The 14,482-nt window shown below is 35.5% G+C and overlaps 1 protein-coding gene across 4 annotated transcripts in view; it reads left to right on the top strand.

Moving 5' to 3' along the window:
• osbpl3.S (oxysterol binding protein like 3 S homeolog) overlaps positions 1-14,482 on the top strand; it is an 83,763-nt gene that overhangs the window by 27,195 nt on the left and 42,086 nt on the right. For 3 of the 4 annotated variants that reach the window (XM_041567505.1, XM_018269230.2, XM_018269229.2), the window contains 2 exons: positions 1,065-1,288; positions 10,886-11,074. In XM_041567505.1, coding sequence (XP_041423439.1) covers positions 1,193-1,288; positions 10,886-11,074 — 285 coding nt within the window. In that variant the 5' untranslated portion in view covers positions 1,065-1,192. The remainder of the gene's footprint in view (positions 1-1,064; positions 1,289-10,885; positions 11,075-14,482) is intronic. The other variant, XM_018269233.2, reaches the window with a different exon arrangement.

Raw genomic sequence — 14,482 nt, 5'->3', positions numbered from 1 at the left:
TTGGCTCCCATCTTCTAGGATCAAACTCAAACACCCTGGCATTCATACTCACAAAAGAGATAACGTATATATGGAATTACTATTTTTGATACTCTGTAGTATTGTTTTTTTTTTGTGTCTTTTTTTGAATGTTTTTCTATTTTACAGGTGCTACTGCTTCATTTCATCAGTATTTACCTGTAAATTTGCGCAGCATGTGCAACGTGTGCTATATATTTCCCTATTTTAATGTGCTTTTCATAAATGGCTTTATCTCCATGGCAATGTGTTCCCTCTCCTGAAATCCTATGGCTAGGGCTTTTTCTTCTCATTCTGCCTCTCGGCACTCCATTTAAAATATCTATTAATATTACCCAGGCTACTTCTATTTTTAGCTGTGCTACTGATCCGTGTTTCTGCAGACAACCATAGGAAAGCCGTGCTTGATATAACCTGTGTATGTCTTAATTTTCATTCTGTTTAGATGTTAACACATTTTTAAATACATCCTTTGGCTTTAACTTTAGTATTATTTGGTTATATTCTAACGTTCGTAAATGTGTGCAGGATGGACTACTTTTCTTTCACTATTTACATAGCATTAACAAAAAAAACCTTCAAAAAATTTTTTGCATAATAGTAATTGTAAGCCTGTTAATTGCTTAGTAATTCGTCAGTGCACATTTACAAGCTGTAATTGTCTGGCCCACAGGTGCAATCATCATGCTGAGTACATTTACACGTATGAGAGCTATAACTGTATCTGAAATGGTTGGGACCTGGGATATCTTTTTATGCATTTTATCACTATAAGATAAATTATGCTTTAAAACAAATCAGTATGGAGGAGTGGTTTCATTCATTTTCACTGTGTCACGCAAGGGAAGTCAGGTGTAACTTCTTACATCAGCTCTCTTTGAATCACATTGAATGACATCTATTTTCATTGGATGTTTTAAATTGTGCAATTGCATCTGATCCACTGGGCACACAAAGTAGTGTTATGTAAGGCCTTCTTTATGTCCCTACCAAAAATTACCATAAATTGTGTCACTTTCTTATATATTTCTTTTTTTTTTTTATAGGTTTAGAGTAATGCATAATCAGAGCAAAAAGGATGACTGAAAAACTGCATATATCTGGAGTTCACCAGCTTTTATTGTATACATATTGTTGGTGGAGTTAGCGTCTTTAAGAGCAGAAGAGGCAATTTATGATGGGTGAAGAAAGAAGCCTGGGTGTCTCCCAAAGAATGATGTCTCCATCAAGGAGCACAAGCAGCTGTTCTTCCAAGTTGGGGAGTCGACAGGTTGGTTATATGACTACCTTGCTTTTCCTCTGAAAGAATGAATGATGGCATTATTTCAAGCAAAGTAAAATGTTAATTGTATTCTCTGTGCATAGCAATTGGTTCTTAAGGGGCACCTGTTGGGCAAAAATATTATCCCCAATAAAAGGTGCCGGCTAATAGAGCCCATACTCCAGTTGGGGGTAGTTTTTTTAAAAAAGAAAATTGCTCCTGCCAGCGCTAGGATACTAGAAGCTAAGAAATCCAGTTGCGCGCGGCCATGTCTGTCAACGCACATGTGCAGTCACGGCACTCACTCATTCTGCACATGCGTATGTCCCAACATGGCTGCTGCTAACTGGGGCTCCCTCCTGTTGCGGGTGGCTTAGCTCTGACGGGAGGCAATTAAAAAAAAAAAAAAAATAGTTACCTCCAACCGGAGTGCAAGCTCTATCTTTGGTTGGGAATAATATTTTTACCCAGCAGGTGCCCTTTAAGTACACTTACAGAATTAATTTATGAACATAGGTGCAGATTTGCACAAGTTCAGTCCCCATATAAACCACTTATGTCTTTGGTATCATTTTCAAACTTTTTGTAGGCTGTTCAAAAAAAATTATTAGGTTGCAATTGCCAACAGCAGTTTTTCCAACTAAATCTTTAGCAACTAAATCTGCCTTTATATTTCTTGAACAGTGTCCACAAACCTGTCTGCCCAATATCTTATTCTGAATACAAGGATATTAATAAAGTTAGTCCTCCAGTTTCTGTGACAGCCACCTCTGTTGGTACTCAACCATAGCTGCATTCATAAGTTTGGGCAGTTATACTAGGTATTCAGTCCATACCTACCAACTGTCCTGTTTTTTGCAAGACAGTAACGATTTTGACAGCTCAGCCCGCAGTCCCGGATTTTCATTAAAATGTCCAGAGTTTCTCTTTGATCTCCTGCATTGAACAGCCCGAAAAAGATACAAAGTTCCTGAAATGTAATTAAATAAGAGGCTTTTGGCAGAGAGCACAGAATACACCTGCACTTAGATACATTTGTAACTATTTAAGATAAGCAGGTCTCTTGAGCAAACTGAGATTTACAGCTTAAAGGGCAATTCACCTTCATTTGCAAAAAATGTAATAAGACATTAAAAATTACCCTTAAACCCCCCAGAAATGTGTTCAAGCTTTCCGTCACTTGCCACGTTTGTAAAATGGACATGGTATTTAGGGGGCGTGTCCATAAAATTGGCATGGTCAAAACATTTTCACCGCACAACAGAACTTTTTGTCCCTCATTCCATTTTTCAAATGTCGGGAGGTATGCATGACCGCAAACCAATTCTATATTGATTCTGCTTGAGGACATTATCACTTTGAAACAGGAAAGGAGCTTATTTAAACAGAAGCAGTAAACACATAATTGTCTGAAATGTAATTGTCTGAAATGTAATTGTACCCTGTACCATTAAAGGGATGTCCACCAAAACGATACTTTTTATTTATTATGGCATAATGAAGGAACTGTAATTCTAAAAAAAAAATGTCAATATTCTTTCTTTAAAACTTTGAATGATCTTAAAGATATTTGTGTAACTTTAAGCAATATCTATCCTTTGCTATACAAATAAGTGAATAATTCAGAACAAGCAGGGCATTGAGGTAGCAAATGAGTGTTCAAATTAGTGATTTTTTTTTTATAATCTTTTGGCCCTGTAGTGTATAAAATAATCTAAACTAGATTGTCATACCTACCAACTATCAGTTGACAGTCCAGATTTTGACGGCTCAACCTGCAGTCCCGGATTGTTAGTGAAATGTCCTGACTTTCTCTTTCATCTCCTGCACTGAACAGCCAGAAAAAGATACAACGTTTCTAACTTAATTTGCTTTTGACAAACATAAGCAAAGAACCAATTTTAACTATTTAAGATAAACAGGTCTCTGGGGAAAACTGACTTGCAGCTGGAAGGGCTTTTTACCTTCATTATCAAAACTGTTATAACTCATAAAAACCACATAAATGTGTTCAAACGTTCATAACCTGCCAAATTTTGTAAAATGAACACGGTAATTAGGGGGTGTGTCCACAAAAATGAGCGTGATCAGAAAATGTTTTCCTTGCTCCGCGCAGCAAGTCTTTTTGTCCCTCTTTCTATTTTCAAAATGCTGGGAGGTATGGATTATACCCTCAAAAGTTGTTTGATAATGTTAATATAGTCATCTAACCAATGTTGGAAAAATGTTTTGTGTTTCTCTGCTGGCACAGAATTAAATGTGTGATGTTGTTCAAGAGTGGTTTCTGAAGTATTTTTTTTCTGCACCATACTGTACATTGCATGCTGCCATGAGACTTTTTACTACTTACATTTTTGTGCTACGAAATATTAAAACTATGGTCACATTAAACTAAAGTGATGCTGTATAAAAGCACACTTTGTAAAAATCACATTTTAATTATCATTTGGCCACTTAGGGGCATGAATTATTTACAGAATTTGGATGAGATTTTCCCATCAGAGCTGCAGAGAAACATACCATTTATTCTTGTTGCCAATTACTTTATCATTTTCATATTAATGTGCCCACTGTTGGGCATGCTTTATGTTGGTGTTCCGTTTTCTCATGAAGACTAAAGCCAATCCAGCAGTAATTCAAAGACTGGATTTTCCACATTTCAAAACTGAACTGCAGTATATCACAAAGAAATCCACTTATAACCCATAATTCTATGTACCAGATATGATGCTCTTCACCTTCTCTTCATGTGGAACAGAATTGAAAAGGTCTTTGAAAATTCAAACATATATAACAGCATAATTCTATATTAATTTTAAGTCTTTTAAATAAAATGTGGTGTGTTTTTAGAGTCAATGGAATGTATTGATACTTTTATATTAACTAGGTGGTTAGGCTAGATGATATGACAAATGGAACGAATTTACAAATGAGGAGAGCACTTCTCAATAGCAAAAAACACTGTGGTTGTGTTTATTTAGGGCTACTACACAACATGTTTCGGGTCATTACATACCCTTTCTCAAGTGTAACAAAAACAGAACAAACAAAGCTATAAAAGCCCTCCTCAAGTGGATAATTAGCCAAGGAGGCGTGCTAACAATTACATACAATGTATTACAATCACATAATGTATCGGGTCAAATTGTAACTTAATATTGCACTTTGATTAACCTGCTATGGACAGAAACATCTGATTTGTTGGTTTAACATAACTTTATATCAGCATTAAGCAAACCTTACCATAAACTTTATTCATCTATGTTGATGTAAATTCAAGGCCTGCAAGATCAAAAAGAAGAAGAATATACATGTACAATTTATAAAAACGGTTTTAGGCTCCGGAGATAGTGTATTCAATCTTTTAATCCATTTCCCTTTTGCCTGAAGTAATTTTTTCTGTCTATCACGCCTCTTATGTCCATCGCAATTTCATCTAACACACACCATCTAAGTTGCATTGGGTTATGCCTAAGTTCAATAAAATGTCTGGAAACCTGTGTATCAGTCTGTGTTCCTTCTTTAAAATTTCTGATATAGCCTCTGTTCCTGGATACTTTTTTTAATCTCTTTTGGTTTGACCCACGAATCCCATGCCACAAGGACACTTTAACAAATAAACTATATATGTAGAACTACAGGTGGCATGACATCTTAGGTTAATTTTGTGTCCCTTAGTAAGATGATTAAACCTTGCTCCTTTCATTATTGAAGAGCAACAATTGCATCCCAAACATGGATATGTTCCAAATTTTGGTTTACCTAAAAATGTTTTCCTTTTTTTAGGTCTTGTATCTGAAAGGAAAAGCCTTTAGTGTACGACTGCGTTTGTAACAAAACAAAAACAGCTTAACAAACAACTGACCATATTTTTGATCCGTTTGTAATAATGGCCAGTATTTAGTGATCACCTTTTCTATTCCATCACTATGCTGGCTTATACGTAGATACAAATGCTGTTCTTTGTTCACTTTCATTTCTCTGTTTTTTGACTAATAAGTCATCTCTTGAGAGGGATTCTGTCTCCTTAATGGCCCAATAGATACACTCCGAGCTATAACCCTTCTCCAGGCGAGGACATCTGAGGCCTCTGCATAACCTTCTGAGCTGGAAGATATCCTTTTTGCCCTCATAAACTGCCCCTTAGGTATTGCTCTTTTTACTTTAAGGCTATGGAAACTTTTGGCATGTAGAAGATTATTTTTATCTACTGCTTTTCTATAAAGGTTAGTTTGTATTGTCCCTTCATTTAGAGTAATTTTAACATCCAAAACGTTAAAGGGGTTGTTCACCTTCAATGTACAAATCTTATGAAACCACTAACAATGTTCTCAATGTGTTAGAAAAACCATTTTCCATAACAAAAAGTAAAAATGCCATTGTAAAAGCTAATTTCTATACCTATTAACTCAGCCCTTCTCCTGTCTCTCTGACCAGTTTTCTGAAGTGATGGGAGTGGCCTATTTTGAACCTGACACACCAAGAACTTCCCTTATGATGACATCATCATGCCCAGGCTTTGCCCTTACTTGTTTCCTATTGGATGTTGATACTGCCCTCCTCCTAGTAATTTATTGGGTGCTTGTGAACTGTAACCAGTCACATAATTTGAATGGTCATTGGTTGATTACTCAATTGTAATGGCAGAGGTTAACAGACGCAGCATATAAACAAACCTGCCTTGCAACAAACAATCACACAGCCATGCAGACAAATACTGCAGAAAAGGAAGGAGCAACATTGTTTGGCAAACCTTTGGCATTAGGCATAATGTCAGTTATTTACAAAATTGCAACAAAACCAGCACTGACTTGCTTAGAAACGTATGTAACTTACACATCTAGCAGGGACAGTAGGGCTGCCACCTCACCCTTTTAAAACCAAACACATAAGAAATCCACAGGCTGCATGGCTAATTATCAACTCATTTAGATGCTGCAGACTGAACTGATTTCTGTGCAGCCATGTATCATGCATCTAAATGAATTGCTAATTAGCCATGCAGCCTGTGGATTTCATATATGTTTGGTTTTAAAAGGGTGAGGTGGCAGCCCTAAGTGACAGGCAGAGCAGTGATGAGGGCAGGTACGTTTTTTGAACATTTTGTGTGCTCTCAAAAAATAATAATATATTTCTGGAAAGTACAAGTGTCATCTCCCATAGTAGCCATTATAATCCAATAATTAAAATTTTTAAAAATTTCTTTTTCCTGTGTAATAATAAAACAGTCGATTGTTCTTGATCCCAACTAAGATATAATTAATCCTTATTGGAAGCAAAACCAGCCTATTGGCTTTATTTAGTGTTTACACCATTTGCTAGTACTAAGATCCAAATTACAGAAAGATCTGCTATCCGAAAGACCCCAGGTCGCAAGCATTCTGTATAACAGATGCCATACCTGTACCTTGTACTTGATCCCAACTAAGATATAATTAATTCTTATTGGAAGCAAAACCAGCCTATTGGGTTTATTTAATGTTTACATGATTTTCTAGTACACTTAAGGTATGAAGATCCAAATTATGGAAAGATCCATTATCCAGAAAACTCCAGGTCCCGAGCACCTCGATCCCCCCCATCTGCACAGTTGAAGTCTCTTCAGTACACAGCCCACACTCCCCCTCCCTCTCACAAACTTGTAACAGTTTCTCTTCAGTACCTGAATGCTGCTCAAATTCCCCAGCACAGGAAGCAGTGGCAGATTGACAGCAGACATAGCCAATAGGAGTTAAGTTAGCTGCCAGTACAATGTGTGATGTCATATAAGGAAGAGGAAGTGAACACTGTAGTGTTTTTGGGGGTCAGTGACCCCCTCCCAGCACAGGGTCTGTGTGGAACTGAAGGATTAGTACAGGGACACTTCTGGGGTGAATATCTCTTGAACTGTACTTTTTCTGTTAACTATTTCTATGGAAAAGTTTGTTCTATTCATGTGAACTGTTAGATTTGTCAATTTGTTACAAAGGTGAACAACCCCTTTAAGCTCTTTTTGCGAACACTCATGTGAATTTGATGGTGTTATGGCTCAAATTAGCTTCTTCCATCATATTCACTTAATCAGCCATAGGGCCAATCCAAATAAGTAGGATATCATCCACGAAACGAAAATATCTCAAAATGTGCTTACTGTAAAATTAATTTTCCTAACAGAGCTTTTTTTCCCCAAAATAATTTACGAATAAGTTAGCAAATGAGGGCGTTACTGTAGCACCCATCAAGGTGCCCTGTGTCTATAGTAGAAGTCATCCTCAAAAACAAAGTAATTTTTGGTCAAAACCATATTTAGACAATCCAGTACAAAATAGATCTTTGAGCTATGTAGATTAGTTTCCAGTAACATTTCCTCAATACAGGCCATACCCTCACTGTGGGGAATCGAAGTATAAAGACTCTGTATATCAATTCCACACAAAATCGCTCCTAATGGGAGTGTTTCTAGCTGGTTTAACCTACAGAGGAGGTCTGTGGTATCCATCAAACACACACTAATTTTGGTTACCTCACTCTGCAAGAAATGGTCAATGAATACTGACAAGGGCTCCAGTACAGACCCCATGCCTGAGACTATTGGTCTCCCTGGTGGATTAACAATCGTTTTATGTACTTTAGGCAGCAGGTATCGCACTAGAACCCTAGGATAGTCAGTCATCAACAAATCTTTCTCTGTGGAATTTGACAAATGGACATTGGTGATATTTGTGATGGGCTGTTTATTTCTCATAAGGCATTTGGTAGGTTGTAAAACTGGACTGTTTTTCAGCCAAAGTATGCATAGAATTGATTATATACAGTGTTGCATGAAAGTTTGTGAACCCTATAAATATATATATATATATATATATATATATATATATATATATATATATATATATATATATATATATATATATATATATATATATATATATATATATAGCTTTTCAAGAAGGACCAGCACTCCAGTTTGTTCAATCAAACGTGAATATTTATTTGAATAGTCACTCTCGTGTCCACGTGGACACGAGAGTGACTATTCAAATAAATATTCACGTTTGATTGAACAAACTGGAGTGCTGGTCCTTCTTGAAAAGCTGCATAATACCATTTGACCGGGCACCCACTACGAACTGAGAGGGTTAAAGTGCAGGTACTTTCTAAACTTATATATATATATATATATATATATATATAAATATATATAATATATATAATATATATATAATATATATATATATATATATAGTAAAGGATGGACCTGCACTCCACAGTTCTTGGTGAAAAAAATGATGTGTTTTATTCACAATGCATATCCAACGTTTCGGTCCACGCTGGTACCTTTCTCAAGGATGGTCAGCGTGGACCGAAACGTTGGATATGCATTGTGAATAAAACACATCATTTTTTTCACCAAGAACTGTGGAGTGTGGGTCCATCCTTTACTACATATGCAAAAAACTTGACCAACGCACCCATCATCTAAAAAATCCGGTAAGAGTGCGCTCACCACAATTGACTTTATATATATATATTTATATATATATATATATATATATATATATTTATATATATATATATATATATATATATATATATATATATATATATATATATATATTATAATTTTTTTTTAATATATCTAGATTTGACTCTGGTCATAGTTTTCATGCCACGCTACCACCTCCCTGAATGGTAAAGAAATGAAAATAGAATGGCTGTTTTCTGCAATGTTTGCATTTCAGATGACATAGAAATTGCACATAGAAATTTGTAATGAAAGGCTAACTAGTACCATAGTAGTATCAGGGGCAATCAACGTAATGTGGAAGCTGTAGAAAAATACAGCCAATGCAATTAATTTCTGCTTGTATTTTGTATTTATTTAAATTATACTCTGTACATCAAGGCTATTTTGCTGACCTTATCCTTGAATGACAGTTCTTGTCCGAGAAGTAGAAAAAGTAATATTTGTAGTGATAAGGAATTACCTTTTGTTCTGCTCTGTAATATGTGTACCCTTTTAATCTGCCCAGATCAATACCAAAATATATTTTCATCATTAAATTGATTAGCAATTAATCCATGTCAAAGGCTGATTAACAAGCAGGCACATTTAGCAGGAATACAAGCGGTGTACAGGAGTGATTTATTTATATTCTAGACATGCTCTTAGGAAACAGTTTCTAGGGATACCACCTGTGGTCCAACATTTCTTTTTTCTCCATCTCTGAGAAGCAAAAGACAATTGTTAGCCTGGAATGGTGTGAACCTCGCTATCACCTTGCCATCTGTGGATGTGGTTTTGTTTTAGTTAGAACAGTTGAGGTGGGTGGATGCATGCTGATACAGGACTTCATTAATGTTGCTCTCTGATGCTCCTAAAATAGACTTAAAACAAAAAAAAAAAGTTGAGCCATGTAGGCAATAATTAATAACAATAAGGGAGAACTATGTAGTTGTGTGTTTGTATTTTTAGCTGTTTATTTAAACCATGATGCTGTGAAAATTTATATCACAAGCATTTTATAGACGCATTTTTCAAAAGAAATTTAGACCAGGATGTGTTTATAGATGATGAGATATTTTCAGTTGCTCAAATAAAAAAATAAAAAAAAGAAGATATGCAGGGTTCGTGGAGTGTGCTCTGTGCTTATCATTTCTTGCTCTGCTTGCTCTTCCTGCTGACATGAAGGATGAGTTTAGGGGCGAACTGCCAACTCTGGCTATGTGAGGCTTAAAGGAAAAGTATACCCTCTGAACAATGTTGGTCTCTATAAAAATATATTGCATAAAACAGCTCATATGTAAAACCCTGCTTCATGTAAATAAACCATTTTTATAATAATATACTTTTTTAGTTGTATGTGCCATTGGTTAATCCTAAATAGAAAATTGCCATTTTAAAAAAACAATTGCTGCCACTAGGATCGTAGGGTTCACAGTGCACACAAACAAACCATACAGATTAGGTCACATGAGCCAATTAAAAAAACAGTGTTGTCTTTTGCTTACTCACTTCTTCCTGTTGCAGTATTTCTGGTCAGGTGATCTCTGAGGCAGCACACAGACCATCACGAAATGGTGGTTCAAGGCAATAGATGTAAAAGGACAATATTTACTTAAATATATATACCAGTTTGGTAATATTATTTAATGTCACATTGCTTAAATATTTATTTTAGGGGTAAAGTTTTCCTTTAACATAACACATATTTTCTTAGGGTATTTACAATTTGGTTATAGATGCTTTTTGCTTTCCATTGGACTGATCTTTGTTGAAAGCTGAGTGCCATCAATAGAAAACTATGAAACACGAATACTTATTGCGAGGCGAGGTTTTTTTCCAGCAACTTCATCTACTTTTAGTGAAATGTGGCAATATAAACAGAAATAATGTTGCTCTTGTGTGTATTTTTCCATTGCACAGGGAAGGGTGCCTGACCATCTTCCTTTAAAAAAAAAAATTAAGTAAGCTAAGTTGTACACAAACATTATTTTTTTTTTTGTGTGTGTGTGGGGTGCTTTGGGTATTTTCTATTAGAAATCCCCAATGCATTTTAATGATTAGCGGTAATGATTAAAAAAAAGTGAGCCTAACTGGCCTTCCCTTATGTCCGTTGTGTATAGACCAATCACATTCATCCTCAGAAGACCGTAGAATTAATAAAGAACCTATGGGTAAGAAGAAGGCAGCTAAAAAATCACAACATATGCTTAGCCTGTGACAAAGCAGCTTTGAACACAAAGACATTGTGTGGAGAATGCCTTCAGAAAGCTGGAAGTGATTCCAGCTCCAAATTTCAGACTCCATGGATGGTATGTACTGTGAACAAATCTGTTTGAACTAAAGCCACTGCTCTTCTTTTACTCGGCACATCTGTAGTGGTTCTTACTAAACTTCTAATCTTTCCTTTTGACTATTTCTCTTTCTGATATCTTTTGGTTTTAGTAATAATCACTGGTGATTTTTTTCGTGGTTCTATTGTCAGGCTTACATTCCCCCCCCCCCTATTTAATGTGGGATTTAAATCTTCCCAACACTTGATATTTCACAAACATATGTCTGTTTTGATGCTATAATAATTTGAGTACAAATATATGTAAATATAATACACAAAAGCCATGAATATATATAAATTATATCCTTATAAACGGTGAGTTCTGATGTCATCAGTTATAAACGGTGAGTTCTGATGTCATTGTGAGTTATAAATGGCGAGTTCTGATGTCACATGCCTCACTGAAACTTGTGTATTATAATAAATAAAGTACCCTCTGTTGCAAAATATGAGGATATTAGAAGTTACCTCGGAGTTCCATGACCTTTATAAAAACTTTATATGGTCATGAATCTCCTCGGTAACTTATAATATCCTTATAATTTACAAGAGGGGTTACGTTATTCACTATATATATCAAATACATATACAGCTTTTAGAAATGTGCATTCTTAAGCACAAAGCAAACATGCCACTAGGATTGCCACATTATTTATGCAAAAATACTTGCCTTCCTATATTGTTATCTTTATTTATTAATCACAACATTGGTATCAGTCATTGTTTTTACCAACCAGGCTGGTAAAATACTACACCCAATAGGATTGTTTCACCATATTTATGGATCTGCAGTTATGATCAAATACAAGGAAAAAGTAGTTAGAATTACAGTAGACCCCCCATTTTACGTCTCCTGATTTAAAGTTTTCCCTCATTTTACATTGTTGTTTTGTGGTCCCACATATATATTATGCATAATACATTCCACAGATTTTACATTTTCCTAGATTTTACACCATTTCTTTCTGATCCCTCGAAAAACGTAAAATGGGGGTTCTAAAATGGACACTATGGGGCAGATTTATCAAGGGTCAAAGTGAATTTTCGAAGTAAACTTCAAATTTCAAAGTAATTTTTGAGTACTTCGACCATCGAATAAGCTAAATTCGACTTTGACTCGAATTGAAAAAACGTAGAATATGCGACCACTCGAAAATCGAAGTACCGTCTCTTTAAAAAAAACTTCGACACTTCGCCACCTTAAACCTACCGAATTGCTGTTTAGCCTATGGGGGACCTCCTAGAACCTATGTGAGGCTTTTGGTCAAGTTTTGAGAAGTCAAAGCTTTTTTTTTTTTTTTTTAAATCCTTCAAATCGTTCGATTCGAAGGATTAAATCGTTCGATCGTACGATCGAATACGGCTGTTTTTGCTGGAACAAAATACTTCGACTATTGAAGTGCTCAAATTCGATGGTCGAATTTCAATTTTTTTTTTTACTTCGAAATTCGATCCTTGATAAATATGCCCCTATGAGTGATAGCCCTCCTGTAGTTTGGACCTTTTTGATAAAAGGTTTCTGGATGAGGGATCCCTGTAGATACCTGTCTAATAAGTGAAAAATTTTAGGTTTTTTATTTTTCTTGATACAAGATTCTGGCCTTTTATAAAACTTGGAACCAGATTACTTTTCATGTAAGCCTGATGTAGCTTTTTTATTAATATTTTTTAATAGTATACCCATAGAAATTACAGTCTTTAATGTTGGCAGGGTATGCTTTTTCTAAAAGGGATCCTGTTACTTGGTTGTTCGTCACTCTAATTTTATTTTGTGTGATTAAGATCAGTGACCTTCCTCTTAAAATTATGAACATGACACACAAAGAAATTTGAACAGTGAAATAATCCACTCACTGCTCCAGGATCAATAGACGTATAATGTTTTCTTGTCTCCTGCCCACAGTTGATGTGCTGCCAGCTTCTAGAGTAGTAGACTTAATTTGTTTTACTCACCAGAGCTAAGCTTCTTAGGCAAAAGAAGTATAGAGTAAACTTCTGTGTTTGAGTATTGTTAAACCGTCAGAAATTTATAACTGTAATAATATTAATGCAATGTCAATATGTACTTTAGCAAATCGAGAAAAGAGCTTATAACGTGTTACAGGGCTTTCAGTCACCCATGCAAAACGTTTAATGTAATTTCCTTTTTATGCTTATCTTCTACCTAGAAGTGGCTTTAATCTTCAGAGCCTGCTATATATTAATAAAGGGGAACCACAATATCTAGGCTGTTAAAGGAGAAGTGAAGGTTAACTAAAGAAGTAGGCTAGAAATGTTGTACATTATGGGGCAGATTTATCAAGGGTTGAATTTCAAATTTGAAAAACTTTGAAATTCGAATTCAGAAAGACCAACCAAAATTAAATCAATTGTTTGTTTTTTTTTGGCTAAATAGGTCTGTTTTAGATCGAATAGGTCCGTTTTCGAATTCGAATCATACGAATTGAAGTAATAGCGCATTCGAATCATACGATTCAAAGTTTTTCCCAAAAAAACCCTCCGATTTTTCAGAGTCCACCAATTGACTCCAAATAGGTTCTAGGAGGTCCCCCATAGGCTAAAACAGCAATTCGGTAGGTTTTAGATGGTAAATGGTAGAAGTCAAACTTTTACTTAAAAATGTTTTTGACTGCTGTAGGTGAATGTATTTACTTGGAAATGTGACTGAACCACTCAAAAAAAAAGTTTGTCTTATTGGCTATATTCAAGATAAGCAATCAGAATTTTGTAAGGGAAGTAAGTTTGCCCAGGAGCAGTAACTCATAGCAGGCAATCAGTAGCTAGCATTTACTGGTCAATTGTTGTTGGCCCCTCCTCTTACAGGAGTCTTAGGGTTTTTTAATGTGTTTAATAAGTGTTGGCATGGTTGACTAATAAGCATCGCCATTTTAAATACACTTACGGTAATATAACCTATAAAGTATCTTATTATCTTGCTTTCTGGGGATGAAGTCCTATTGTGTTTCTTGTTTCACATTATGGTAATTTAAAGGGGACCCGTCACCCAAAAAAATTATTCAAAATCCTATTTTATAACATTAGTCAAGCAAAATGAACTTTAATTATATTGTACAAATTATTTGAATCTTGTTTCCTTCCAGTGTCGGACTGGGATGCCAGTGGCCCACCAGAAAACCTTAGACGGTGGGCCCGCTTTCCAAAATATTATTCCTCCTCTCCTCAGTCAACCTCTCCATGGTCTTTTTAGTTGATGAACAAATCCTACATTTATTCTCCTAGTCTTTTATATCTACTTACTATATTAATCTTACAACCAAAGTCATGCACAAACAAGATCCTTAATGGGGCCAGGTGAGTGTTCTATCCCGTTTCACCGACGATCCACTCTGGTCACGTGGATAATAAAGACAAAGTGATAATGGCG

Source organism: Xenopus laevis, chromosome 6S (genome assembly GCF_017654675.1).
Source record: "Xenopus laevis strain J_2021 chromosome 6S, Xenopus_laevis_v10.1, whole genome shotgun sequence".
Lineage (NCBI taxonomy): Eukaryota > Metazoa > Chordata > Amphibia > Anura > Pipidae > Xenopus > Xenopus laevis.
The sequence above is the reverse complement of the archived record's forward strand: the minus strand, read 5'-3'. Positions and strand labels throughout refer to the sequence as shown.